This window comes from Pelodiscus sinensis, chromosome 1 (assembly GCF_052426305.1).
Source record: "Pelodiscus sinensis isolate ZL-2025 chromosome 1, ASM5242630v1, whole genome shotgun sequence".
NCBI classification, from domain to species: domain Eukaryota; kingdom Metazoa; phylum Chordata; order Testudines; family Trionychidae; genus Pelodiscus; species Pelodiscus sinensis.
Window position 1 is genome coordinate 201698243 of NC_143052.1, and position 26232 is coordinate 201724474.

General features: G+C 40.8%; 1 protein-coding gene across 4 annotated transcripts in view; it reads right to left on the reverse strand.

Moving 5' to 3' along the window:
• SYTL5 (synaptotagmin like 5) overlaps nt 1-26232 on the reverse strand; it is a 153719-nt gene that overhangs the window by 41961 nt on the left and 85526 nt on the right. For all 4 annotated transcript variants that reach the window (XM_089774612.1, XM_089774611.1, XM_089774615.1 and 1 more), the window contains exons 4-6: nt 14668-14783; nt 11390-11522; nt 5501-5626 (exon numbers count right to left, since the gene is read on the reverse strand). In XM_089774612.1, coding sequence (XP_089630738.1) covers nt 5501-5626; nt 11390-11522; nt 14668-14783 — 375 coding nt within the window. The remainder of the gene's footprint in view (nt 1-5500; nt 5627-11389; nt 11523-14667; nt 14784-26232) is intronic.

A 26232-nucleotide genomic window follows, 5' to 3' on the forward strand; every position in this document is an offset into this window, starting at 1 on the left:
CAGACTGCACCTGTCCTGTTCTGAGAGTTTAATGCCCCTTAATTAAAAACAAACAAACAAACAAACATTGGCTTCTTGTCTGTGAATGTAAAACTAAAATACTCTGCCACTCCAAAGAAAATGAAATGTTTTAGGAACAGCTAGGAGGTGATCGCTGTGTACTGAAGACCTTTGGATTTTAGTTCAATGATGGTTTCATTATTTTTATGTGTTTCTGAAAAGTTCATATCAAAGAATAATTTTAGGGTTCTCTTCCAACCTCTCCCATCACCCTAGTGGCTTGTATAAAGACCTGGGTCTTTACTGTTAGGAAATAAAGCTAAAATTATTGTGCATCACCTGTACACAAGTCAATGGCATAGCCAGGATGTGACAAGTAGATGAGCACTGACTTCAGGTGGGCAGGCAATGATGGGCCAGCTTCCCCCCTTCAGTTAGCCATGGGGAAGGGACCCTGTAAAAACAGGTCTTCCATTCTTCACCTGGTACTCAGGGCTTGCTGCTGTGGGGTGCTCCTGCTAGGGGCTTGTTCTGCTCTGCTCAACCAGTGCCACCAGAAGGGAACATGATCTGGGTGTGGGCCCTGCTCAGGCCCCCCATTCCCGGTGCTGGGAGTGGGGATTGGGAGTAGGACTTGCCTTGTTCCCAACCCAGGGAGCTGGGTCAGGGCTTGCCCTAATCTGCCCTCCCCCACTCAGCCCACCACTCCCAGAGGGGAGCAAAGTCTGGGATAGGAGGCTTGCCTTGCTCCAGTGCTCCAAGCAGGTGGCGGGGTTGAGGCGCTGGTGTTTGCATTGGCTCCAGCCACGAAGCAGGGTCTGGGGATTGCCCCCCTGCTGGAGAATGGGCTCGGGGCATGGGGGCACACAAGTCCTGCGAGGGAATGGAGTTGGGGAATGCCAGCCGAGAAGAGCAGGGCTGGCCCCTCAGTCCACACCCCAGGCCAGGCTTGAGCACTGAGCAGATCGGTGCAAGCCCCCATATCCAGGTGAGAGCAGACCCACCTGGGGGAGGTGAGTGGCCCGGGATCCTAAGTGGGTGGGTCACAGCCCACCCAGGCCCACCAGTGGCTATGCACCTGATTCTAGTGTTGCTCTTGGGTTTAGATGCTCATACCTGAAGTTTGGATGCTAAAACTTCAAACTGGCCATACAAATAACCAGAATTTGGAACTCTTGGATTTTGTTGCATGTCCCACCATAAGGCTACGTCTACACTGGCCCCTTTTCCGGAAGGGGCATGTAAATTTCATGAGTCGTCGTAGGGAAATCCGCGGGGGATTTAAATATCCCCCGCGGCATTTAAATAAAAATGTCCGCCGCTTTTTTCCGGCTTTTAAAAAAGCCGGAAAAGAGCGTCTAGACTGGCCCCGATCGTCCGGAAAAAGCGCCCTTTTCCGGAGGCTCTTATTCCTACTTTGAAGACTTTGCTTTGAAGTAGGAATAAGAGCCTCCGGAAAAGGGCGCTTTTTCCGGAGGATCGGGGCCAGTCTAGACGCTCTTTTCCGGCTTTTTTAAAAGCCGGAAAAAAGCAGCGGACATTTTTATTTAAATGCCGCGGGGGATATTTAAATCCCCCGCGGATTTCCCTACGACGACTCATGAAATTTACATGCCCCTTCCGGAAAAGGGGCCAAAGTGAAAAATTGTAATGGTTTTAACCAGAAAACTTGTTCCTTAAGATATTTTCTCATTATATGAATTAAAAATAAAAGCTGTTCAAAAAGAAAGTTAGAGAAACAAATTCAATAATGTGTAACCATAAAACACCTGCATGGATCATAAATTGGATTTAAAAGCAGGAACTTCAGACATGCAACACAGACCTCTATAAGCGTATTTTCTCATTTACCTGTTTCAGTCAAAGCTAGAGGGGAATGTGACCTATTTTGTCACTTGTTTACACAACTATTTGTTAGACAGCAGTGAAACACAGAATCAGGAAATCCTAATTCTGTTCCTGGCTCTGGGTGTGTGTCTACATGGAGTAAGATGTAATTTCCAGTTTAAAAAAACATATCCATGCTAGCTCTAATCAAGTTGGTGTGCTTAAAATAGCACAATCACTGTGGTGCAGGCAGCAAAAGGGCTCAAATACACCTAGGGTCTTGGATGAGATCATGCTCAGGTAGCTGGACTGTCTCATGGCTACACTTCTGTTTTTAGCCCGCTACCTTGAACAGAGTTCTACTCAGTCCAGAAATTACGCACACTGGCACCAGTACAGACATACTCTGGGAGGGAAGGTAGTCCTGCAGTTAGAGGAGTTACGACCCACATGTTAGCCAAGCACACAGTCTGGTGTTCATTCAGGCTGGAAGGGCAGGGTGGCTAAGTAAATGAGACTTAGACCTTCTTTTACCATTTTTGCTAGAAGTCGCCATGTACTTGATCTAGTTGATCCATGCCAGACTACTCCTGCTAGCATGACTACCCTGCTACTTATACTCATAGCAGCTCGATGTGAGTTCAAGTGAGTTATGTTCACGAGAAGGGGGATTACACCCCTCACTGGTAGCCTATACTTTTGCACCATGCTCACCACAGCAATATCTGAACACCCACTGCAAAGCCCATTTTGCCTGCTTTGCAAAATTAAATGAAGAGGTTCTCTACTTCTTGTTCTTTCTTTGGACACTACATAACACATGTTTAACAGTAAGACAGTCAGAATCTTGAAAGCAAAACTGTGTCACTTCAATCCTTCAAGCGAAGCAGGAAAAAATAGGTACAAATCAAAATGGAAACAGCAAAGAGCCCACATCTGTTCTAATAAACTTTCCAGGCATAGATCGTGGTTGTGTACAAATAGTCTGATTACCTAAAGAAAACTACATTTGGATTCAAGACAAGAGTTGACTTTAAAGTTGGCCTGGCTAATGAGATCTGTTCAGAGTGGATAAAAGTGGATTGGGAGAATCCAGGGAGACTATAAACCTCAATCTTTCATCTCCGGCACTACAATTATTAATTATAGTCAATAAATCAAAGGTCAGAAGGGGAAATAAGTGTCTTGTTTAAATAACAGGACTCATCTGTAATACATCAATTGTTAGAATGCTTATTTTCACCTAATACTCTTCATGATGAATTTATCAGAATGCTGCCAAGGAGATGAATATTTAAGTCGCTGTTCATTTAACTGGCTTGAAAGTTTTATATTTGAAAAAGCTATCGTTTTATTTTTATTCTTGGAAGAACACAAATATTATGTCAGGTTTTTTCCCTATCATCTGGGACCAGATTTTCAAAAAAAGCTTAGATCCTATTTCAGATACCAAAATAAGTGACCAGACCTTACAATCTCTGAGTGCTGAAGTCCAGAAGAAACCATTATAATCATTTGGTTTGTACACTTGCATAACTCAGACCCAAGAACCTCACATAATAATTTCTACATCAAGTCCATAATTTCTGATTTGGCTATCACATGTATTTTAAAAATATATCCAATCTTGACTTAAAGTCCCCAAGTGAAGGAGAAGGCACCATGTAACTGGATATGTTGTTCTAATGATTAACTATCCTTGCTGCTCAAATTTTGCATCTTCTTTCTGTTCTGAATTTGTTTAGCTTCAGCTTCCAACAACTGGATTTCATTATTCCCTTTTCTGCTTACAATGGAGTGGAAAGTAAGGCTGCTCTGCAGTGCCCTCATCGGGGCCACACCTGGTACAGCAGGCCCTCCCACATGAGTCTGCAAGGAACAGCTGCCTATAGCCTGTGCTGTAACTCTGTCAGTCTCTAAACTGTCAGGTAATAAAACTGCACCTGTGAAAGGGGAAAAAACACTCTGAAATGCAAGTGCCTAGATCAGGGGTGGGGAGCTTAAGGCTCAGCGGCCAGATGCAGTCCTTGGCTTGCCTGGATGCAGCCCACGAGCATTGGGCAGCCCGCGCTAGTGCTCCCACTCCCCACCTTCCTGTGGGGCTGGAGTGCACAAAATCTACTAGGCTGGTCCCCCCTAGGCTCTGGTGTGCGAGGGGAATGTCTTTCTCCTCAGTCGGGGGCCACATCAATGAGCGTTGTTGGTTTTTTGGGGGTTTTTTTTGCTTCCCACTTGGGTGTAGTCCCTGACTGACTTGTCTGTGTGTCGGTGGCCCCCACCCCTGGCTTACATCAAGGTCCTGGCCTCGGGTTGGATTAGCCCTGAGGTTATCTCCTCCTGTGGCCCCATCTCACCCAGCTCTGCTCCTGACCAAAAGCAGTCTTGCCTTCTTAAACTGGCCTTGTTCTTCCCTGGTCAATAATTTTTCTTGGCCCTTCTAGGCCTCTGGAGGACTGTGTTTTTGGTCACCTGGTCTGAGTGCATTGCCTTTGGGTAGCAAGGGCTTATCTAGACTATGCTAGAATGTCGAAAGAGGATATGCAAATTCTGCAGGATCTTCTTCCGATCTCACTTTCGAAAGCGGAGCTTTCAAAAGTGAAAGTAGTTTAGACGCAGCTTTTTCAGCAAACCCACTCTTCCTTTTTGTCGAAAAGCCACTCTTCCTCAAAAAATTAGGTTTATGCAGCTTTTCGACCGGGGGGTGAGTTCGCTGAAAAAGCCCTGTCTAAACTGCTTTCAAAAGTGAGATCGGAAGAAGATATGCAAATTCCCACGGAATGTGCATATCCTCTTTCAACACTCTAGCATAGTCTGGATAAGCCCCAAGTGTCAAGGTGCCGATGCCCCCAGCAGGCGACAGACAAGGTCTGACACACTCTGTCACAATTGGGTGCTGAGGTCTTTTGGCAACAGGTTCTCAATTGGAATAATATGTCACAGCTCCACCGAGGTATGACAATTTACAGCGCCTGATCACGTGCTCCTTTCTCTTTTATGCAAGGGCTGAGTGCTACTAAACCTAAAGTCTGTGACTGCTTGGAATTACCATCACAGTGCACCAGGGACTGCGGGTCTTGGCCAGCAACACCACACAGTCAGAAAAACTCACTGCTTAGCAAGAGATTAATAATAATTTTAAAAAGCACTTTCATGTGTACTCTGCTCATTCTGTTTCCTTTTTATGGAACAAGCCTTGCAGAGTATTAGGAACCATGCATTACATAGCAGTGGGATCAATTGCCCTCACTAGATAATGAGAACAGAACAAGCAGTAGTGAGCAGCTCAGAAAATGTACTTTCAATTGCATAACTGTTCCTGTAGTTTATGAATAGATCCGACTGCTTTGGAAAACTATGGAATTCCCTTCACTTCAGAATAATTATGGAAAGACTATAGAAGAGAAATGTTACAGAGCTCAACTGACATTTTGCCCAAGTTAGGTAGTGCTGTCAGCTTTACCCTTGACTGACTGTGGGCTCAGTTCTGTAAAATGCTGAGCAGAGCTGACCAAAACAATTAACAAAAAAGAACAAAATTTTCAAGAAAAAACATTAACTTTTTCAACCAGCTCTAGTAGTGGTGAGCACACAGGAGTGAAAAGTGCAACACAGGTCTGCTCAGTGACTTTCTAGACCAAGCTCTAAGCTATCAGCAGACTTTTTTGTCCCTTACCGGTCAGAGCAGGGAGTTGACCTGACACTGCGTAAACTTTGGGCGTCGGCTTCTGAACTGCTGCTTCTTCCGTCTTCGGCTTTCACATTTGTGATTTCTCCTTTGGTCATTGCCCTCAGGGCCTTCCTGATAAGCATAAATGAAAGAAATAAAATAGGGTGAAAATGTAAAATACACAACACTTGAGCCAATGTCATTCTTGTGAAATTTTTCCTGTTAGAAAAGGGAGCACACATCGGTTCTGATAACACCATGCTGTACTTTTAGTGAACAAGTGTTCTGAGTATTGTTGAGGTCAAAGATGGAACAGGCAAACACAGGTTTACTAAAACTTTCACCTCTTGTCTCTCTGACTCTCATAAATAATCATAGAGCTGTGTATATTACTGTAGCACTCAAAGCATGCTAGGAGCTCTGCCAACACACACAAAAAACCTGAGCTTCCTTCAAAGAGTTTATGAACTAAAAAAACCAAAAAACAGAAGAGGCAGAAAGGGGTATGATTAAGGCCCTACTCGAATCATGGGATGATTGTCAAATAATTGCAGCTGAGTTGTAGACAAGACATGGAAAAATGTGGAAAAGTAGTAATACACCTTTATTAATTGTGGTAATATGAAAAAGCAAGAGAAGATCTATTTATTTTTTAAAAATTGCTGGAACAATATAAACACCCAACTGTTATATTACGCCTTCTGATTTTGTTGAGATGGTTTGCCGCAACTATAGTACAATCATTAAAAGCCCAGCTGGGATCCTGGGGTATGTCTAGACTGCATCCCTCTGTCGGCAGAGGGATGCAGATTAGGCAGGTCGACATTGCAAATAAGGCAGGGATTTAAATATCCCATGCCTAATTTGCATAAAAATGAGTTTTGTCAACTCAGCACTTTGTCAGCATAAAGCAGCAGTCTAGAGGGGAATTTGTCAAGAAAGAAAGCCTTTTTCGACAGATCCTGTAAACCTCCTTGCAGAGTGTAATGTATCAGTAAACTAGTATTTATTGTTCTTCTCTTTTTAGCCCTCTTAGATAGCTGCTAGATGCATGCTCAGCAAGCCAACAGGCCCAGTGTCTTCAAGGAGAGAAGACATTCCATGATAAAAGGGATCCCAGGCTCTTCTGGAGGGAAGCTACTTAGAGCACAACCTTCTCTAAGCACCAGATGGAGGGAGGCTGGGTTTGGATGGTTGGTTCTGCACCCCTGTTCTGAGACAGTGCCTTCAGGAACAAGTATAGATGCATGGATGGGTATAAAGCCACCAAATTGTCTTGGCCATCAAGGTTCCATCAGGATTATCGTTGCCTTCTCCTTCTTTGACCTTCCTGAATACATGGGATGGATAGACATGCATTAGGGGGACTTGACCACTGTACCTGAAAGGCCTTCTCCTGAAGTCATACCCACAGACAGTCAGGACCTGTAGGTATCTCCTGTTTGTTTGGGTTATAAAGTGGTCTAACGATGGGAAACTCCTCTGCCAGAAAATGCCCTGGGCCAGAGAAAAATGGAGCTCCTACTTGTGATCCTGGCGGAAATGCTTGGTTAGACTGTCTGCTGAGGTATCCTTTGTTTCCAGGAGGTGTGCTGCCAAGAAAGTAATCTGAGCAGTTCCAAGGCTCGACTGCTTCCATGCAGAGTGGAACAGACTTTTTATCTCCCTGTTTGTTTAAACAAAATACAGTAGAGCCATGTTGTCTGACATGAGTTGGAGATGTGTGCGCTGGAGGAAGGGGAGAAGCCTTTTGAATGCTTCATGCACCGCTGATGTGTAGTTTGGATTCTTGCAGAGTCCAGAATCCCTGGGCAGTATGATCATCTGGATGTGCTGACCAGCCCTGATGGGAGGCATTTGTTATGAATATCTTTGTGAATGGTGATTGGGGTGGGGGAGAGGAGAAGGAGGGACCTCCTCTGCAAACAGTTCCTTTCATTTCCCACCGGGTAAGAGATGTGACGGTGCTTGGAGGAAGTAAAGCTCATTTGTCCAGGGCATCTGTGCTTGGGAGAATGAACTGTTCACAATCATGCCAGGAGGCATGAGTGTTCGAGCCTCATGAAGGATGTAGTATAGGTGCAGGTGGCCATATGACCTAGAAAGATCAGGCAGGGCAGGACTGCCATGTGGGGGCTGAATCAGAGCTGGGTGAAGACGTCCCTCATCATGCAGATTCTGTCCAGTGATAAGAAAGGTAATGTCTTACTTCAGAGGCTGGGCCAGCCAGACTCTGCTCTTAGGTTTGGACGGTAACCAAGAAGACACAGATCGCTTACTGCGAATAAATGCAAGGTTTATTAAATGAGATAAAAAGAAAACAAGAGGAGGCTTACAACATCCCTTTGGCTTGCTGGGGACTCCGACTCAGCAAAGGATGGACTTCCCAAAGGACCTGTAACTGTACAGAGGTGCCTTTCAGACCTGGCCCAGGAGTCTGTCCTTTGCTGAGTCAGAGTCCCCAGCAAGCCAAAAGGATGTTGGAAGCCTCCTCTTATTTTCTTTTTATATCATCTAATAATCCATGCATTTATTCGCATTACGCTATTTGTGTCTTCTTGGTTACCCTCTGAACCTGAGAGCAGAGTCTGGCTGGCCCAGCCTCTGAAGTAAAACAGGTTTGATCAAAGTTCAGTTCAGATTCATTCTGATACACTCTATAACTTATGCGAGAATTAAGTGGTCTTTTCTAAGGAGAGGACTACTATGTGGCCAACTAATAGTGCTGCCCCATGAGCAGTGAATTGTTGGTGTACAGAAATATTGGGCTGGCTGGACAATGCCGATATGCCACTATGAAGCCAAACAGAAGAACTCTGCACTGAAAATGATCTCGGTGCACCATAAAGTGTGGAACTTTCTTGTGAACTGGACGAACGTCTGTATGAAAATATGCATCCTTCCGACCAAGGACTGCAAGTCATTTTTTTTCTGTTATGAACGGGATTATTGAGGCTGAAGTCCTCAACCTGAATTTTGCACAGTGTATAAAGACCTTGGCTTGTCTGAGGTCCAGGATTGGTCTCCAGACCCCTATATCCTTTTGGGTACAAGGAAATGTCTTGAGTAATAACCCTTGTCCCTGTGCTGAGAAGGCTCTACTGCCCCGAGCTGAATTATAGGGTTCACCTCCTCTTTGAGACACTTCTTCTGAAGAATGATGGGGATGGGTGGTTTTGGAGAAGAAGCGGGAAAGAGTAATATGGCGTAGCCTATCAAGATTTTGTCTAGGACCTATTTGTCCAACATGACATGGTGTCATATTGGGAGGAAATGGGCCAGGCAGCCACCAAAGGGTGTGGGAATAAGTGGTGGTGGTACAGAGACTGGCTTGACGGCTTTCAAGCATCCCACCAAAATATCTTTTTGACAGGAGAATGGGATTAAAGAGAGGAAGCTAGTGGTGCATTCTGACTGCTGTGTTGTACATGTGCCACTTCCTCAGGAGCTCAAAGGCTCTTTGATGATAGCAGGGCAGAGAGCAGTGTTCCCTGTAAGCTGAGAGCTTGGGTGGCCACCCAGGAGAGATTTGGGTGTTGTTTAGCTGATTGGCAGAGCTGGCAGCATGTGTTTATACTGGTGATGCACATCTGCACATGCCTCGGTGCACATAAAATTTATTCTGCAAATGGGATGGGACCCTTTGCTTTGTGATATTCTAGATGGTAGAACGAACCAGTAAGTGGTGTACTGCTGGCGTTGGAGCCCCTACACCATGGCTGGTACTCGGAACCAGCAAACACCAGACCATCATTGCACAGATGTCCCTGAGCACTACTGGGTCTGAAAGAATCAATGACTCCGGACTGCGAAGTCCTTGAGAATGGAATATGTGGGTGTAACAGGTGAAGAGTATGAGGGTCTCTGGGCTCTAAGCGGATCCCTCAGTGCAGTTTTGTGCAAGGTAGTCTTCAGTGGCTTGGTGCAGAAAGTGAATGACCTCTTCTCTGTAGGTGGTGAAGGGATCAGTCACATGCTTTTTATCAATGATTTCAGAGCACTCATAGTTCTCAGTACCATCAATGCCAACACATCATTCCTGTGAGTTCCAGACACACACACACATGGGTGGGAAATCCCACTTGGTAACGAGGCTAGCGGAAAAGCAGTTCTGCTCTTAGAGGACTAGTGAGGCAATTTATCCCTCTTCTTATGGGAATGGTACAGACTAGAGGGGTTCAAAGAAGGATGAGGAGAATGATTAGAGGAGCTGGAAAAATGCTCATGTGGCTGAAATGATTGAGATTCGTTATCATAGAAAGGAGATAAATAAAAGGTGGTATTACAAAAATATGCAAAACAACAAAAATGGCTGAGAAAAAGTAGATCAGGAGCTTCTATTCTTCCTCTCTCCTAACACAAGAACAAGGGGACACTCAAATTAAAAGTAAGCAAATTTACAATTGATCAAATAAAATACTTTGGCTGTAGAAGCAAAGAATTCATCAAGATTCAAAAAGCTATTGAATATTTACATGTATAACAAGACTGTCCAGTGTTCTGAAGAAGAATGATACAATTTTGGAGGGTCACTAAACCTTGTGTCTGGGGATTCAGCCAAACTTTAACTCTTAGACACCAGGGTAAGATGTAACAAGAGGGACAGATTACTCCAAATTGCCTAGTGAGAGCTTCGTACACTTTCCTCTTGAGTACCTGCATTGGGCCAAGGTCAGTGACAGGATACCAGATTCGTTGCAGTTTGAGTCTGATCCAATGTGACAATTCCCATGTTTTCCTACCTTCTGATTTGTCACTTGAAATACTGAACTTTTTATCCATAACAGATTTTCCCTTTCGGGTGTGAATTGCAATCAAAAAGGGAAGATAAGAAGCAGGCATAAATCAATTTGCTAATTATTTATTTACTGTGCTATAAACTATTCACAGCAAAGATGGTAAATGTTCCACTGCAGTAAGGAGGCAAACTTTCAGTATACCTTCACCATGACTATTATCTGCATAATTAATCCATAATTAAATGCAGTTTTTAGTGCAGCCAGTTCCTTAAGTTGTACCCTCTTTATCTGCACAAAGGTACTCAGAAGCAGTAGCTTCTTGTTTTATGCAATGTTAATGAGGCAAAATCAAGTAACGTTTCTGATCGTCAGAAGTCCAGTTCATGTCTCTATTCCCTTGACCATCACAGCCCTCATAATTTACATATACTATATGCTGTAGGTGCATCTGGATAGCAACTCAATCAGTAGTAATTACCAAACTCTTAAAAACGTGCTTTTCCAATGAAAAGTGACTACAGGATCTATATTACAAAGTTTGCTCAATTTATGCCCCAGTAATAACTATGTAACTCCATAACACATATATTGTTTGCTCTCTGCAAACAGTGCTATTGAGGGGATATCCTAAGGATAATGGGTTGCATAGATATCACTGAGGCCATAACATTCCAAACAATATCTTTATTTATTGATGAGGATTCATTAAAAGGAAAACACAGCTCTCAGACCCCAAGGTGAGTTTATCAAGCTGGAGGTTAGGGGCAAAACAGCATTTCACTTGTAAAGTGAGCTAATTTTATGTGAAAGCCACTGAGAGGAAATAAACATGGATCTTCAGGGTGCCATTTTTACAGCCATACCTTCAGAATACAAGCACACTTATAGACTATTTAAAGTGTAACCTCTTACCAGGAGGAAAAATCCAATAGTTGCCACTGCCTTTTGCTGCTACCTTGTAGCAAAAGGTAATTATAGCTGCATTTCCTAGGAGACTGCAGTCTAATTATAGCAATTGTTTCAAAGTAGAATGTATCTAACCCTGGGAGATCTTGGTCTGATGTGGAATATTGGAGAGAGGCTGGAGAGACTCAAAAGAAAATCTGATCAGAAGTTATGTACTTGAATTATTAGTTTCCAAAGGTCAAGGCTTTACCCTATCTTCCGGGGTCCACTGAACATTGATTTCTGCCCACTTGTGGAGGAAGCTGGTGTATCTGGCCTTTGTTCTACTTTCTCCTGAGCATCATCTTTAGCTTGTCCTCCTTCTGTCTTAACAGGAACAGTATCTGGAGAAGAAAAAACATTAAAATAAATAAAAGCAACATATGCGAAGTGTTCATCTGATATACTAGAAAGTCTGTTTTTAACTAATAAAAAATCTTGTTAAGACTATCACTAAGCCGTTTTTGCATAGCTCCCATTCCTTTTTTAAAAGGGAAAGCATCACATAAATAACCAATTTTAATGTAGTTATTTTACAAATTTGGTGCAGGTGGACTGTTGTTGTTGAAAAACAAACCAAGCAAATAAACAACAACATTTCCATTGGATTATGCCCCCAACTTTGGTTCTGATAAATTAATAAATTAAATAAATTTAGTGATGGGAGAACATAAAAAAAACCCACTTTGCAGTTGATGGCTCGTTCACTGCTAAGTGAGAGAGAACACATTCTCTGCATTAAAAATATTTTCAACAGGGAGGAAAATGTTGACACAAATACTTTGGACATTACTTTTTCTTCTCATTATACAGCTAACAAAAATATAAATATACAAGTATAGCAATAAAAAACAAAATATACATCTTGAAATGTTGCATGAAACAAATAGAAAACCAAGATGCAAGTTATATGCCAATAGATAACTCCTAAGGTGGCACACACACCAGACAGGTCAGTATTTTCCCAAATAAAATATCAGAATTCATAATAATTATTTTTTAAATGGCAGTCAGCCCTCCTGCTTCCTAAATGCATTGTAACTTAACTGCTGAATATGATAAATACTACATGGTAACACAGATTGTACTCAGATGGTGGCACCTGGATCAAGTGTTAAAATAGTTCAGATGAGAGACGGGATCCTTGTATTCAGAAATAAGTCTTAATCTTTAACCTTGTGAAGCTGTAGTGAAGGTGAGACGTGCAAGCAGTTCTGAGACATGTCTTATGCTCTGTCCCCTGTAGGATCAGTGAAACAGACCACGTTATTCATGCCTCAACATGTTTGTGCATATGCAGCGGGTAGACAGGAGATGGGAAAAATCAAGATGTTGCCTCAGAATGAAGAGGTAGCCATAAGCTGGTATACAGCCAGTCATCTCGTACTTAGTGAGTCTTCCCCCAGGAAAAATAAGAAGAAAGTCTAGTACAGTACAGAGAATTACAATTTAGAATTACAGTTTAGAGCAGCATTATTCACGCTAGAATCTCTGGATGTAAGGACTGAGAAAATGAAATCTGAGAGATTTTTCACTACTCAATAATTTGTCTAGGTTTATTTAGGTCAAGAGCTTGGGATCGTGTAAGCTCCTCAGGGTGTTCTTTTCATTGTTCTGAATAAAGTATCTAGTATTGTTCAGACCTTAATTGAAAAATTAAAAAGATCACTAATGCATAATTAGTATTTAAGTTCAGTGATAATTGAGAATACTTTAGGAATACTTTACTAGAAGCCAAAGAAGCCTCAAACCCAGCATCAAGAAGGTCACATTGATTTTAAAAAGCAATTGGGTTTAGAAGGGAAGGGACAAATAAAGACAAATGGAAAGTTGCTAGTAATGAATATGAACTATACAAAAGGGAAGCAAAGGGACAAAGGGAGAAATCTATGGCCAACAGAATTAGGGACAATAAGGAGATTTTAAAGTATAGTAGGAACACAAAGAAACCTAAAAATGGTATCATTCCATTCAGATGAAAATGGTAGAATTATCAATAATAATAAACAAAGGAAAAAACTCTTCAATAAGTATTTCTGTTGTGCACCTGAGGAGGAAAGATTAGGTAATCATGTCATAGGATAACACTCTAACTTTCTCTTGAAATACTAGAGAAATGAAGAAATAGAAGCTACTAATGTTAGACATTTTAAAATCAGCCTATCAAGATAATTTGCACTCAAAAGTTTTAAAAGAGCTGGTTGAGGGGTTCGGTAGACTGTCAATATTGATTTTCAATAACACTTGGAACACCAGGGAAGTTCCAGAAGAAAGCTATTGACCTGCCAATGTTTTAACAAGGTAAACAGGATGATCCAGGTAATTCCAGGCTTGTCAGTCTGATATTGATTCCCAGCAATATAATGAGGCAGCTGACATGGGACTCAATTTATAAAAAAAATAAAGGAGGGTAATATAATTAGTGCCTATCATCAGCATGGATTTATGGAAAGTAGATCCCATCAAACTAACTTGATACACTTTTTTGCTTTGGAGATTAATAAAAGTTAAATTGATAAAGGTAAAGTGTTGATGTAATAGACTTGGAGCTCCATGAGGCAGATGATCTGGCACCACACAACATTTTATTTTAAAAGCTAGAATGACATAACATTAAAAGGGCACACACTGAATGGATGAAAAACTGATGGGTCTCAGAATGTAATTGTAAATGGTGAAATTATCATCAAATGAGTATATCTCCAGTGGGGACCTGCAAAGGATTGTTCTTGGCCCTTATGCTATTCAACACTTCTAGTAATGACCTAGAAGAAAAACATGCAATCATCAATGATAAAGTTTGTAGAGCAAGTAGTAATTAAATGAACGGGAGAGGTCACATAGATATCTAGATTTATGGTAAAGTGGGTGCAAGCAAACAATGTGTGTGTGTTTGGCACTGGTGAAAATTAACCATTAGACAACTTTTAAATCTAGACTGAATGTTTTACTAACAGATATACTCCAGGAATTATTTGGGGGCATTTCTGTGGCCTATGCTGTACAGGTCGAACCTCTCTGGTCCACCACCTTCTGGTCCAGCAACATCTGTGGTCCGGCATGAGTTTAGTTGGCCAGATGTCCACTTATAATTATAATGGGTGTGGCCAAGTTTCCTGCAGTCCCATAAAGTTTGTTTACAGCCACAAGCCCTGGCTCTCAGTATTTTGTGCTGTTATTTAGCTCTAATTTACCCTTAAATGTCTTCTAGGAGCCCAGTAAGCAGTGGAAGTGTTGGTAAAGCTGCTAGACAATATTGATTTCCTATGGTTCAGCAAATTCTCTGGTTCTGTGCCAAACTAGAGAGGTTCAACCTGTACAAGAGGTCTGACTAGATGACCTTAAAATCTATGATTCTTCTAAAAAGTATTGACATGGGCTATTAATTCTAAAATATGAAGGATAAAGCACTTAGCCAAACATTTTGATAAGTAGGTTTAAAACATAGATCTACGCAGAGAACTTTTCTTGTGTGTTCTTATTTTTTACCTGGAACTTTGCGTAGGATGGACTGTCTGACAACATCAGTTCCAAGGAGGTTGGATTGTTTGAAGCGCTTTGCTCTTTCTTCAAAAAACCATTCACCTGTCACTATTCTTAGCTGTCTACATGAGAAAGAAAGAAAAAACAAAATGTACACATGAACTCATCCAACCAGCCAAAACTGTTTCGTAAATCCTCAGGATGTTGTCCACCCAACATACACATATACAGCTGTGGATTACAGTTGTACAATACAAGCTAAAGAAACATGTTAGCTCAACAAATGTAATATAAGAGTGAATATATCTAGTAGAAACATCATGAACACTCCCATTCCCCAAGTGAAAAGTGGCTTTTTGGTTAAATGGAAGCTTGCACAAAAATTCATTTGGATCAACATTTTCAGGGGTTCAGGAAAAAACAGACATCAAAACATTTGCGATCATAAACAGAAGTTAGAAGTTCTTGGGTTTTTATTTAAAGTACAACAAATATTTTCAGTTTTTAGTTTTCTATGTCATCCCTCAACAAATGTCTATTAAAAGATAGGATGGGGGATAGAGAGGAGGCAAGGAAGGCATGGTGAAGAGGCAAGTTGAGGCAAAAAGGAGTAGGAGACAAAGACAAGCTCAGGGCCAAGGAGCAGAAGGTTCTACCAGGGAAACCCCCACCAGACCAACCCCCACCAGACCCTGTTGTCTGCAGAACCTCTGCTTTGTTTTTGCAGAAAAGTTGGAAGGTTTGTAGCGCCTGAGGCAAGGAACTGCAGGAAGAGAAAGGAGGATTTTATGATTAAGGGAGATGAATGTTGCTCTGGGGAATTGGTATCTATTGCTGCCTCTGCACAGAGTTCCTGTGTGATGCTGGGCAAATCACTTACAGTACATCCAAATTTTTCATGGGTGTTCCACTGTTTCAGCCAGCTTAGGAGTAATGGCTACTGTCACTCAGCCAAGGCATTCAAGGGAATGTGGCCAGGCCTCAGGACACTAAACTCCATTTTGGTATCTGTATTTTTCCACAAACTGAATGCAACTTAGCTTCAAGCAAAGAGTTTCCATGATATGAAAAAGCTAAATAAGGTGGGGAGTGACATCTCAGGGCACAAGAGAACTCCTGGGAAAAACATGAGAAACAAAAATTGAATTGAGTAACGGGATTTCTAGCCTGCGTATGAAAATTTGGTGGACCGTATCATCAGTAAGGGTGAGAAATTGCCAATACAAAACCTATGTAAATTGTATAAAATTTAGTTTGTGGTTTTTTATTTGCTTGCTGGGTAATCTGCTTTGATCTATTTACTATAATTTATAATCACTTAAAATCTATCTTTCTCGAGTTAATAAATCTATTTTATAATTTTATCTAAAACACTGTGTATTGTCTGAAATATGAAAGAAAAGCTCTCAGCTCTGTGAACAACAGCTGTTGCATATCTTTCCCACATTGAGGGGAAAGTGAATATATTAATGAGCATATATTGTACAGATTTCTGAGCACTGCAAGATGGTATAATTCTAGGCTTAAACTCCAGCAAGGGGGAAAGGCTGGGGAGCGAGCTGGGTAACTGACTGTTTCATTGTGTCTGTCCTTGAGTGGGTGAGGTAAAGCACTCAGGTAGCTCACTTAGATGTGTGATTCCACCTGCTCTCGTGTCAGGCAATAACAAGGCCTGGACAGACTGACAATCACCAGAAAAGCAGTGTGAGAGAGACCTGCTCACTTGGGGGATTAGAGAGCACAACTTTTTTCACAGCTCCCAGACTGTAACCTGAAGGTGACAACCTGTCACACCAGAAAGTTCTCAGACTCTGTCTATTGAGTGGCAACTTCATTTGATTTATATTCCTGTCACTAACACTATCCCATGAAGCAATATTATCTACAGTGCTTCTTTCTCTACCTCCATCCCTTTCCTGCAGGACTGGGAGGAACAGAAGTCTCCTTCCTTGAGATCTCTGCATACTCTGGGCTCCACTGGACTTGGTTACCCGTGTGTTCCCTAATACTTTCTTCCTGTGTCCTTTTTATACCGATCTGCTGATTGGCTAATTGGCTAAGCCAACCTCCCATTCTAACCAGCCAGTTACCTTTCACATCCCCAGTCAGCCTTCTCCGGGGGAGCTGATTGATGCCTAAGTGATCAGAGTGCTGCTCACCAGCTAGCTCCCAGCACTCTGTCATAGGTATAAAACTACAAAGCAGCTCTACACTTCTATGGCTCCGATAGCAACACCAAGTGACCAAGAAAAATCTATGCACTAAAAGGACAATTTTCCCTCTCCTGGACAAGAATTATTCCCACATATAAACATTAAAATACATTTTAAAAATCCTACTTTAACATCCTCCAAGTTAATTTATGTTGGCTACATTTCCAGTATTCTTGGCTTATAGCTTGTGAAGAGTATCACTTTCTACATCCCTTAGCTGTTTTTTCTCAGGCTCTTATAAGACTATATCTTGACAAATCAAGAAATATGGAAATACAGTCAATATTGGTTGACAAAATCCTTGGTACTCCGAATTGTTTACACATTTACCCCAATAAACTTTTAAATTTTTTAATAAAAGTTAGTGCTACTCATACATGAAACATTAATGTCTGTAAAGCACTCTTCCAGTCTGTTAAGAAACCTCTTTTCAAAACATTTGCAATTGACAGCACCTGGGTCAATTAGTTACAACGCCCAAGTTCACAATAAGTACATTTTGTGATAACTACTGATCTGCAGAATGCTGCTTCTCTGAGGCACCTAGAAGAATGCCCAACCATGAGAGTCTGTTCAGGCAGCAAAGCAGTCCTATGCTGTGCTGTAATAGTCTGTAAGATGTGTTGTTGATGTTAATTGCTAGCTTTACAAATGCAAATGATAGTACATGGTCCTATTATGTGTTGCCACTCTCATTGACACCTCAATGAATACCCTCCAGACATGTTTAGTTGCAGTGTGCAACCAATGTTCAATTTCAAACTAGTTAAGACTAGACTAGATACACTCTTCCCATATTATTCCCCAAAGAAATACTGCATGACCAGGTGCTATAATTTCTGTAAAATCTTGTAACTGTTAAGGGCAGAATTGTATGCTGCATTGAGCTAGGGGACGCTGAGTATTTCCCATGCGTGCTCACTCAGAACACTGATTTAGCTTCATTTGTGTTCATGACCAATTTGTGCTTGATTACCATGATATCCAAGCCAACACATTTATTCGCCTGTTCACAGAAACATCAAATGCACTTGAACTTCCGTACTCCAGTTGTCCCTAATCCAGGAACATCCAAGGTATGAAAGAAGCAATTCTGCGCACTGCTACTCACCCTCCCATGTGGTGGGTAAAAGGCAGAGCGGCAATGTGCTTCCCCAGAAGCTTTTCCTTGCCACTCCCATAGTGGTGCAGAGTGAGGCCCGGGAGTGGCAAGGGGGCCAAGTCATGTGTGTCCTCAGGTAAGCACCCCACCCCCATCTAATTCCCCTCACATCCAGACCCCGCAATGCCCTCCCTGGCCCAGAAAAATATTTAATCCCATCTTGTCCCTTTTCTGAGGGAAGGGAAGGATTTCCCAGGAGCGAATCCATGGCAGTAGATGGCCACTGCATGACAGAATTTGCCTGTTCATTTAAAGAAACAAATTCTGAGTAACTGTTCTTGTTTTTAAATCTTGCACTACTCCATTAGAGCATGATTTTCCCAAAGCTGCATTATTTACAAACATGTGAGCTCAAGAGAATCATATTTAGTTTGCATGTGGATGGATATGATTACAGATAACTCTAGGGCATTGGTCAATTGTCCTTACTCAGACAAGACTCCAACTTAATAGAGATAGAAATGTAGCCGTGTTAGTCTGGTGTAGCTGAAGCAAAATACAGGACTATGTAGCACTTTAAAGACTAACAAGATGGTTTATTAGATGATGAGCTTTCGTGGGCCAGACCCACTTCCTCAGATCAAATAGTGGAAGAAAATAGTCACAACCATATATACCAAAGGATACAATTTTAAAAAATGAACACATATGAAAAGGACAAATCAAATTTCAGAACCGAAGGGGGATGGGGGGGGGGGGGAGGTAGATGTCTGTGAGCTAATGATATTAGAGGTGATAACTGGGGAAGCTATCTTTGTAATGGGTAAGATAACTAGATTGTTAGATTGTTATCTTACCCATTACAAAGATAGCTTCCCCAATTATCACCTCTAATATCATTTGTTCATAGACATCTACCTTCCCCCCGAACCCCACATCCCCTTTCGGTTCTGAAATTTGATTTGTCCTTTTCATGTGTGTTCATTTTTTTAAATTGTATCCTTTGGTATATATGGTTGTGACTATTTTCTTCCACTATTTGATCTGAGGAAGTGGGTCTGGCCCACGAAAGCTCATCATCTAATAAACCATCTTGTTAGTCTTTAAAGTGCTACATAGTCCTGTATTTTGCTTCAACTTAATAGAGAAGTTTTTTTTCCTCTGGGTAAAGTGTGAGAAGTACTGAATAGGGGTCTATTGTCAAAGAAGCATTCACACTAATACAATTCTCTCACATCCACTTATAGATTAATTTTATTTGAGCATTACCAGTATAAGTTAAAAAAAAATCAAAATACAGACACATGCCTGCAAATGAGATAATGAAACATTAGTGCCTTATCTCTTTCTTTGCAGCCTATTGATGACAATGCAACAAAAATAAATAGAAATCAGTCATTGTCCGAAAGGCATAGAGAAAATCATTTCCACTCAATTATTTTGTTTTGTTTTTAACTCAACACAGTTTAGAAAATAAACTGATTCTTCACTGGAACTTCTGATTAGCAGGAACAACAATTTTTCCTGGGTGTGATAATGAATATGTATTATCACTACTCACCAAGATTTAATGTAAGTTTAGTATTTTACATGCGTCTCGTAACATTCTGTCTTGCCTTTGACCCATTCCAAATTGAGCTATAAAGTTCATTAACTCTTTCCAAGGTTACTCCCGAATCTGACATTGAAACCCCAAGCTGCTGTTTCTTTCTTACTAGAATATCTTATTTTCCCAAGTCTTCTATCACCAAAATTTCCTTTAATGTAAGAAAGCAGGTGCATTCCTTCCAAACCACACACTCGGAGACTTTCAGCCAGAAGAGACCATTATGATCATCTAGTCTGACCTCCTGAACATTGCAGGCCACAGAACCTCACTCACCCACTCCTATAATAAACCCCTAATCCAGTGTTTCTTAAACGTTTTAAGACTGAGTTAGTTAGTTTCAGAGTCCCTTATAACACTTCACTGTCACATGGTTTCATGCCTACTCAAACTAACATGAAAAGATTTCTTTTACAACCCCACTCCCTCTCTGTTTAGCTTTCAGTTTCCGTTTTCAGGAACAGTGATCTGAAAATTTTCTCAGGAGCAAGGACTTCTGCAAGTAGGGCACCAGCTCCATATTTGTGAGTGGTGGCTCTACTAGTAGCTTTTGCAGCAAGAGTATATCCTAAGATAGAAATCATTGTGTGGAGGTGTTAGAAGTTAAAAAGTTGAGATGTATTATGTAAAGGATCTGTTACAATAATTAACTTTTTGTTCTTTCTCATAAATAGAAAATAGGCTATTTTAAAAGTAGCAGTGCCCAACATGCTTCAAAAATCTGTACAGTTAATTTTTAGGCAATCAATTGGCAAACCACCCAAAATTCATCTGCAGTTCACCAATGGTCTGTGGGTCATGGATTGAGAACCAGTGAACTAACAGATTCCTGGTGATGGGCAAATCTTGTCTGACATCTAATCAGTCATGCAGATCTCACAATGAAGTTTCTTCAAGATGAGAAGGATGTATGCAACTAAACAGAAGGGTTGTTAAAGCCCACAAAAACAATGTCTAGCCTTATTAAATGCTTCAATTTAGATAAAACGTCCCAACAGCATTTGTTGCCAAAATTAAAGTGGAATTTCTGTCAGCGGCTTCTACTTGTTCTGCAGGCAGCACAAATTATACTAGACATTTGCCACATCCAATAAAATCCAAATGTAGATTTTGCTTTTAGGTGCCACTTGGAGAGAGTACTGATGATTCAATGAATTGCCTTTTCTAATTAAATGAACTCAGATATCCTGTGATAAACTTGGCTGAAGCATTATTGCAAACTGGGACCGTGTTGGGGTCTGGCATTGCAATTTATTATGAATGGAATAGCAAAAAATAGGGTAAAAACAGATTTGGTGTTTTGGGGCAGAAATATTGCCCTTTGTTTCAAAACTGAACAGCAAAAAATGAATTTTTGTTTTATTTTTGCCAAATATTTTTTGTTTTGAGCATTTGAGTTTTTTAATGAAAAATTATTGTTATTTATAAAAGCAGACACTGTTTTTAAAACCTTCATTTTATTGAAAGCTCCATTTTCCATTGAAAATAGTTTTGATAGAAAAGTTTTGACCAGCCCTACTATAAACAGGTCCAGTCATTTAAATTGTATTTGAATGAGATGGGGTACTGTATATTTTATTTTGGGTTTCAACTGAACTATCACATATTAGTCATAATCTTACCTAGTCCCATGTCCAGAACTAAATGCCTCATTTGTGTGTGCCATTATTCAAAAGCCTACATTCCCAAATAACATATTCACTTATTCTCTGCTGCCAAAGGATGTTGTATTTGGTAGCAGACTCTTCTAGAACTAAGAAAATAAGTTTTGGGGATGCCCATGTCCATTTAATTTAAATTTAACATTTTTCAGCCTCTGTCCACCAGGAGCTCGGAAATGTCTCCTCCTCACCCCCAGCAGATAGGGGGTGCTGTTGGCATAGCCTTTGGCTGCGGCCAGTACTGGCACCACCATGGACAGTGACTGCTTCACGGCAACAGCCCCTGTACATAGGGCTCCCAGCCTCCCCACCCCATGGGGTCCTTCCCCCTCTTCCTTCCCACCCCCCAGCAGCATCTGGGACTACCACCACCCCGTGCTGCAGCATCTGATACAGAAGCAGCAGCATGGGATAGCAGGGGGCTCCCTGGGAGTGGAGCTGGAATGAACTGGCTGCTAGCCCCCATCCCCAGGGACTATAGAATAGTTGAGTAACTGATAAGATTTCACGTGGTTACTTGACTATTCAATTACCCAACAGCTAACATCCCTACTCTTAACATTTCATGGAAGTGAAAGTTATGAAATGTTGACCTTTTATCCCCACTCAGGATGAAAACAAATGTCTAAATAGTAGAATTTTCAGACAGGAACTCATCCAGTTTTACAACTTACTTTGAAAAAGTATCATTGGACAAGGAGGTTAGTTCCAGAACTGTGCCTTGAGAGAAAACAAGGGCTGTAACAGACACCCTTTAAAGTAAAGTGGTTAACTCTGCCTTTCTTCTTCTCTCTCATTGCACAGATGTTTATGAAGAACCTATTAGAAAGGCTGATGGGGAACCATAGGTAGGAGAAAACATCTAATAGAGGCAGGGCTCCACACTCATGATCTGAAAACTGGATTCAACCAGGGCTGATCAGGGACTTTGCTTATGGTAACTTGCTCCACTTTATGGTTAGTGAGATTTGCTCCTGGTGATAAAACTCTCACTGTTAACTACTATCTAGTCAACCAACCATCTTTACACACCCACACGCATGTGCAAGCAAACACACAGACCCCTTTCTGTTTCCACACAGAATATCTGCAATATACTTTTGAGGAAAGAAAAAGAAATTGTGTAATTTAAATACAAAAGTTAATGAAATTGTCACTGTAGAGTCACTGAACTTAAAAACAATTAAGAACCACAATAAGATTTTTGTCTTGACTTGTTTGAAAATTTTCAGGTTTTAGATTTGCTGTGCTATCAAAAGTAATTAACATTACTAATGACTTTTCCTGTTACTTGGAGACAGCATACTTATTTCAAAGATTCAGAGAAAATTCCTCATTTCTGTTTTGTACTGCTATGGAAACTTAGCTGGCCAGGCATTTAACCTCACTTATTTAGTCATTCACCAGAACTAAAAGATGTAGGGCTTGTAGGCCATACACATATAATTAGGAATATTTATAGCCTGAAGTTTCAAACCAAGCTTCCTAGTATTTTGACCGCAGAACAGGACTTTGCACAAACTATCACTGGCACCTCGATAAACAGATGTGTTTAAAAACACAAACTAAGATTTTATTGAGGGAATTTTAGTAAATACACCAAAACATCCAGTTAAAATGCAAAGCTTCAATCCAAAAATAAACATTTATCAGTTACTATTCGCCTGAGAAAGCTACTGATACAACGGGGTCCTTATGCAGGAACGGGAGAAGAGGAGAAAACTCTCTGAAGACCATGTGGGACCTCACAATATTGATTCAATTTATCCAGGAAGTACTTAAATACTACTGTGATTAAAACTATAGAAGATCTTAACTTTATGAAGAGGTGACTAGAAACTATATTTAGTATTGACAGGATTGTTATTAGTAAATGTTAGTAAACATGGACACAAACCAGCAAAAACATTTCCATCAATAATAGTAAAAAAATTAAAAGGTAGGTAAAGTATGAAAAATGCTGTTTGAGAACTTATACAAATAAAATATCCTTAAATCAATCTCTAATATTCTGACATGTGAGGGTTACAATGTGTGTTTTAATGGTTGTAAAACTTTAATTTTTTCAATCTCAAGATATATTGCTTCTCTCTCCCCCCAGTTACCCTCAACTGTGAAAGAGAAAATTTTGGGAAAAATGCTTCAAAATAAACAGCAATATTAGGGTGTGTCTAGACTACCTAGACTACCGCTGAGTTCTGTCGACATAACATCGACAGAACTCAGCAGTTTTGTCGACGCTGGTATACCTCATTTTACGAGGCATAACACCTTCTGTCGACAGAAGGTGTTATTGCCTGTAACACTGCGTCCAGACTACGGAGTTCTGTCGACAAAGCAGCTTGCTTTGTCGACAGAACTCAATGTGTCTGGACGCTCTTTGTCAACGGAAGTTTTGTCGACAGTATCTGTCGACAAAACTTCCGTCGACAAAACGCGGTAGTCTAGACGTACTCTTATCTGTCAAAATTCTATAAACAAAATATTGAGTTTGACAATCTTAGCTATGTTGCATTACACAGGGCAACAAAACAAAGAATGTGGGGCAATCTGAGTTTGTATTCCATGACTTTTTGGGAGCTTTTGCAACTTTGATCCACTTTAATTTAAAATGGGGATGCTCCAGGTGATAAGATAACTGATTCTCTTGTTTCAGACCATGAATAAGAGTGTTCAGTTTTCTAATGACATATAGTTCTTTTAGAATATAATTTGCATATAAATCCAGGTTTTTTATGTTGTAGTTAAAAATACTTGAGGAGCTCTCGCTGATTTATATTTAAATTTCCACCCACAGAATGTGATGAAATTCTTCATAAGGTGATTTTCTTCTGAGGGTTCTAATATGTAGCAAATGTATTGTAATGACCGCCTCCCTTCCTCCACTAGCAGGGCTGAAGGCAAGTGTGGTTTGAGAGACAGCGTGGGGCAATTAAAACAAAGTGGTGTTCTGGGGGAGCTGGAACTATCTGTTGGCACTCTGGGAAAGTAAATGCTGTTGTGGGGGTTTGACGGTACTAAAGTTTTGTTGAAATTTTAAGACATGGTCTTTCCTCTTTCCTTCAGATACTATGATGCTGCAATATTATTCTTTCCATTTGTCTGATAAGTAATTGCATATTTTATCATTTTCTTTAAAACTATAAATATTTAAAATAATTTGGAGACAAAGGCAGAGTATTTATAATTTGCCTAATTTTTCTCCAGATTTTTTGACATCTGAATAGAAAGCCTCTATAATTTTAGAGTAGTGCTGAAAATCTGTTATGGATTATGTGACAAGATGTCTTCTTATTGCTCATGAAATGCCATGGATTCCTCTGATGGTAGGCAGGACCGAGATCAAATAAAGTGAAAGATGGAAATTTATTAAAGAAAGAGATAGGGATAACTGGCAGGTGATGTTCAGATTTCCTCTCATGGCTGTGGTTTGACAACCATTTTAATTTGAATATATACTTAGATCAGAGATATGTCCAGCCATGAGGGAAAAGCATGGGTCATTTTTTCAGTAAACACACCAATAACAATACTTTACTGTACCATAGTAGGCTTTGCAATGATTTGAACAGAAATGCTTTTGAAGCTTACTGTAGAAAAAACAGATGATTCAAACATAATGAGATGCTGAGCCATTCACCTACAGATCATGGGTTAAAACTATGGACTACAATTGCAATGACTAATAGTCTTTCTTGTCCAATAGCAGCTTAATGTCCCATGTAAGAGCACTTGGTTGATCTCATTTCACAGCAGACAGGTTTACAAGTCCAAAATAGAAGTTAATAGCACATAGGTGACCATTTCAGCAGGAAAGTCACAAATTAGATTACCAGAGCAAAGAACTGGAAGAGTAGTGTCAAAACTGCCCCCTTAGGCCATGGCTACACTACAGAGAAGAGCAAGCTGCCACAATCAATCTTCCAGGGTTTGAATTAGCGGGTCTAGCGAAGACATGCTAATTCAATCTGAGAGGGCACTCCTGTCAATGCAGGTAGTCCTGCTCTTACAAGGAGTAAGAGAAGTTGAAGGGAGAGGGTGCTCCTGTCGACCTCCTGCTGTGTAGATGGCACCAAAATTTGATTTAAGATACTTTGACTCAGACTATGTAATTAACGTAGCTGGAGTTGTGTATCTTATTTCGAACCTACCCCCATGTAGACCTAGCCTCAGTCTTACAAGGAGTGTGAGCAGGATAGGGATGTTGCCCATGCTGCATCATTCTTGTGAATAGACAGAATTTCATTCTTCAGTGGTGTCAAATTTGGAATCCTCTGTGAATACTAAATTAAATTTAGTTTACTGGAGGAAAGAGAAACAGTTTTGCCAAGATACACACACAATGCAACCACTATGAAGGAATTAGATAACTTACACTGCTTCACACCAGACAGCTGAAAAATAACATAAGAGGTCTTTGCCCCTTTAGTCTCACCTCTTTCATTCCCTGCAAACTGAATGACTAACTATACCCCTCATGTCATGCTCCCACTCATTTCAGTGCCTTCTCCCTCTGTCATCACTTATCCCTCTCCTCATTCAAATGCAATTCTTTCAAAATACCTAAAACTCTAGTCTTAGAAAAAAAAACTTAAATAAGATTCCTACAAATACAAGTGAACAAATCCAAACGAGAGCTATGGCATAATGTTGAGGGATTCTGCCATCTTGCCTGCAAGCACTCCGAGTAACTAGTTCCCTATCCCAAATTCTTTCCCCCTCTCCCAGCTAGGGTTGCTAGATGTCCAGTACTGAACCGGACAGTCCAGTATTTTCGCCTCCTGTCCGGTAAAAAAATTCAGAAAATACCAGACACCTAAAAGGTCCGGTACTTTCAGATGTTTTTCCCAGCCAGCAGGCGAAAATCCAAGGCTGTCCAGCTCAAAACAGAGGCAGCCTGGCAACCTTAGTGCTTACTGGGTTCCGCAGGGGAGCTCTCCGGCCCCGTGCAGGGAGGCAAGATGGTAGGTGGCCGTCGGCAACTTGTTA